Below are 4,095 nucleotides of genomic sequence, written 5' to 3'. Positions count from 1 at the left end.
TATAAATATAAACCTGAAAAATACTTTAAAATCAGCTACTAAAGTAATTTACGTGTGGATATTGAGTACAACAATTGAAGGACTTCTTAGTGTGAGTAAAACAAAAAAACAAAATCCGTTGAGAGTGCAGTTTGTTAGATTTCTATTCCTAATAAACATAAGGTCAAAGTAAAACAATGTATATCTGAAAGAGTCCAGATAAACAATCATCCACCCATCCATTATATTTTACCCACTTCTTCCATTTTGGGTCACGGGGGTCGCTGGTGCCCATATTCAGGATTCGAGGGGCAGGGGGACACCCTGGACAGGTCGCAAGTCCATCACAGGGCCAGATAAACAAACACTTGAACTCAATAATTTGAGCTTGCCATACAATTGTAATCACACTCATGTGTCTTGAAAATAGTAAACTTTGGAAAATATGACTTGAACCCATCTACAGTCCTGCTTTTTAAAACAATATATTTAACATATCTGCAGTGTTGCCTAATCATAATAACGGTTTTAGAAATCTTGGTAAACACAAAATAAAGAGTTTGAACAGCTGACCACAAAGGAACAGCATCCTCCACAAAAGAGGAGACAAACTTGGCATTACTGACATCACTGCATCTCAGGCTACTGGTTTAATTTAATGACAAGCAGACATACCTGCAGGCTGTTTCCTCTCTGCCTCTCCCTCACCATGTTCATCTCCCACTGAGAGTCACCGACATGGTTCCACAACGCTGACAGAAGAAGGCGGCACTCACAGCGGGCTACAAAAAAGGCACAAGACAAACGCAGGAGGTGATCCAGAGTTGCAGGGTTGACTTTAGGCGACTGGAGACACAGCTGTTCAGGCCGAACTGGGCTGGGCTGGTATCCCAACAACCCAAAAAGCCTCTCGATTTGAGGCATGGACAGAACCGGTGTGATGTAGTGGGTGAATGTTCCAGAGTACATCTTGAATAGAAAAGAAGATACATGTCAAATTCTGCACAAATACTTTTAACTAAGGTTTGATCATCTCAGCTTTTAGGGCCAACCTTGATGACTCTGTATTCCTTTCTCCAGGGACCCAGGTACAGGTTCAGTGCTGCTTGCTCCAGGACTTCAAAAGCTTTAGCCAGACCTCGAAGTCCCCCTCTAGCTCTGACTCTCTTGTAGTAGGGTCCAGGTGGAGCTGATGCTGCAGCTGCCTTCAGTGACTCCTCCATCTCCCTGAGGGTATCTAGACCGAGACAGTGCACCTCTTGGGCATCCGTGTCCTTCAGCCGATCTTCCACCAGCTTCCACAGAGTTTCATCTCTGCACGCCAAGCTGCAGCCTCGTCCCACAATCTGCTGCTCCAAAATGTGATCATACACGCCCACAAACTCCCTGGCTCTCTGTTGCAAGCTCATCTCTTTCATTCAAACAGCAAGAGACACAGAACAGAATAAAGGATACTAAAGTGAAAGATCAAACTTGAAAAGATGCATTACTATTTTTAAATCCAATCTATTTTTCCTGATGAATACAGAAGCTGACACTAGAGAAGACCAAGGTGATATTTTTAAACTGATGTGCGTAAAACAGAATTTAGAAAAGGTCCCCATTGTTCATTTTCCTTCAACAATAAAGAACAATAAATGTGAGGCTGTTGTTTTATGTAATTTAACCTTATACATATCCACAACATAAGATTTAACAAAAACAAACCTGCTAGTCTTCATATTTCAGTACAATTCTCACATATTTAGTCACAAAATACTTTGTTTTGATCAAATTTTTGAGTATAGACATTCTGAAGGATAAAATCCAATTGATGTTCTGATAAGAACTCTTTCAAAGACAAACTTTATTGTAAGTAATCTTAAATTAAATCATTTAGATGTTTATTTCTTACTGTCTTATTGCAACATTTTTGCCAACATGTGTAATTTTCTTTAAATTACCATAGCACGTTCTGTTAAGCCTCAATAAAATTATTATTTTTAAAGAATTAACATGGTGTTTTGCTGTGTTTTTATAAATGTGTTATAAGACTGAATATTACCTTAAAAGTGATTAAAATATAGATATAATAAACTAGATTAGCAAAACGTATAACTTGAGCACTATGAAAGGAAAGAGTGTAAAACCAAAACGCACTTTCGTTTTGATCAAAAAATTAAAAATAAATTAAGAAACTTTTAAACTCAATTAACTAGATTTTAAAAATAAAATGAAACATTCTGGGAGTTGGATGCTAGCATTAGCTTAGCCACAATTAAACGATAAAGTTCTTATAAATCTCAAAATATTACATCTGTTGCATTTTTGCCTTGAACGAACCTGTTAGTTCTGCGAAAGCAGTTTCTAAAATTGCAGAACTTATCTTTTTAATTTGAGTGATAAAAAGCAAAACAAAACGTAAAGTCAAATTTTTAAAAATTGTCCAGGTCGACTTTGGCCGTTGACAGAACACCTTCAACCACAGCTCCGTAAATTAACAGGAAGTAAACACAATATCATGGGGGGAACCTTAAAAAATGAAATAAATAAAAAATTAATATGTTTAGGACACAAGCCGAATTTAAGTTTTCCTGTCACGTAATTACTAAACGTCAATGTTGGGGATTTACACGGCACAATATTTAAACAATTCGAGAGAGAAAACACAATTTTTGGAATCCCGAATGAAATTTCGGCCAAGAGGGGAAAAAGCTAACGTGAAGTCACAAAAAACTGGACGTAAAGTATTTAAATGCTGGTTCAAATAAACATTTTTAGCGACAAACTAAGTATCCTTACCTGCGTTTGGCACTTATTTAAAAGTTTAAAGGCGAATAATAATAAACTACATTTCTTGCGACAACACAAACATCTGAACACAAATATCGCTGAACGTAGCTTCTTAGCATGCGCAAACTAACATTGTCACGTGACCCGGGATTTCCCAGATTCTGACGAGTCTGCGCAGTGTGCAGATTTGTCGATACGAACTTTGTCCACTAGATGGGAGCATTTCATCTTCGGCGACCTCCGCATGAACCTATTGAACCGCCTCTACCGCCAGATAATTCAGGGCTCAGCATTCATGTATTCATAAACAGTTTTTCTGTGCTCAGACCTGAATTATATTTGTTTTTCTGCAACGTGTATTTATTTTTAAAAACTAACACATTATTTTATTTTTTAATTTATTACTTGTTTCACCGCACAAGGCAAAATTATCTTAAATTATCTTTAAGCATCATTTTGTTGATGAATCTACGTTATTATTATTATTTTTTACATATATTCAGTGCATTGTTTAAAATGATATTTTATTAAAGATTTTTCAGCTTTTAATGCCATTTTGGGAATTTACACAGCGGTTGGCAAAATCGTTTCTCCATGGAATGCCTGAAAACAAAGTAATTTAATGATCAGTGATATACTGTATATTTCTATTTTTGTGTACTATTTTGATATATAAACACCTGGTAAGTGAAATATTTTTTGAATAATAATATGACCCAAATTCCATAAAAAATGTGTGTGGCAATTAGTCACATTTACTAAATTTTTTTTTCATAGAAAACAAAGTAAACTTTGTTGCCATTTGAGTAGCCAGAGTGAGAGGATTAAGATAACTTTGACATAAATTACTGCTAAAGAATTCGAATTTATTCTCATCCCATGATGACAAGTTCCTAAATCCATTCTTTGACATAGCTAAATACCTAACTCCACCATTAGACATGTGCCAGAAAGTATTAATCATTAAGTCCATAATCTGTACATCTTAATCTAAAACTGGGACATTAAAAGAAAAGATTATGCATTGATTTCAAGGATGACAGCTGGAACAGTGTTTGGGCCCACGGGCGTGGCTTTAGAGGGGTGGAGCTGTGACCTTAGAATTGCTCTAAAGCTCCCTGGTTCTGCCAAGATGCTCTGTACAAGTGAGCCACTTCGCTTCCAGCCTACTCAGAGTGTCTTTCTCCATCTATCCTGTTCAGCTGTGCAGCTGCAGCGATCATGTCTTACTCGGACAGGGTTGTGTTAGCTCTTGGAGGAGCTGGAACGGTGGGCTCTGGGGTCGTTAAGGCTCTGCTGGATAAAGGTGAGCTGATCTGGCACCATGTTGAAGAAACAAAAAGA

At 37.1% G+C, this 4,095-nt stretch overlaps 2 protein-coding genes across 2 annotated transcripts in view; one reads left to right on the top strand and one right to left on the bottom strand.

The window, feature by feature from the left end:
- The window catches only part of spata2l (spermatogenesis associated 2-like), a 4,319-nt gene extending 1,441 nt beyond the window's left edge, over positions 1-2,878 (bottom strand). Inside the window, exons 1-3 of the mRNA XM_037682680.1 lie at positions 2,761-2,878; positions 1,032-1,390; positions 655-948 (exon numbers count right to left, since the gene is read on the bottom strand). Of these exons, the coding sequence (XP_037538608.1) occupies positions 655-948; positions 1,032-1,388 (651 nt within the window). The 5' untranslated portion in view covers positions 1,389-1,390; positions 2,761-2,878. The remainder of the gene's footprint in view (positions 1-654; positions 949-1,031; positions 1,391-2,760) is intronic.
- Positions 2,879-3,972: 1,094 nt separating this feature from the next.
- si:dkey-238o13.4 (uncharacterized protein LOC560780 homolog) overlaps positions 3,973-4,095 on the top strand; it is a 5,789-nt gene continuing 5,666 nt past the window's right edge. Inside the window, exon 1 of the mRNA XM_037682679.1 lies at positions 3,973-4,057. Within this exon, the coding sequence (XP_037538607.1) occupies positions 3,973-4,057 (85 nt within the window). The remainder of the gene's footprint in view (positions 4,058-4,095) is intronic.

The sequence above is a fragment of the Nematolebias whitei genome, chromosome 10 (genome assembly GCF_014905685.2).
Source record: "Nematolebias whitei isolate Nwh7 chromosome 10, NemWhi1, whole genome shotgun sequence".
Classification (NCBI taxonomy): Eukaryota; Metazoa; Chordata; class Actinopteri; order Cyprinodontiformes; family Rivulidae; genus Nematolebias; species Nematolebias whitei.
Note: the sequence above shows the minus strand (reverse complement) of the source record. Positions and strands in the feature narration are given on the sequence as shown.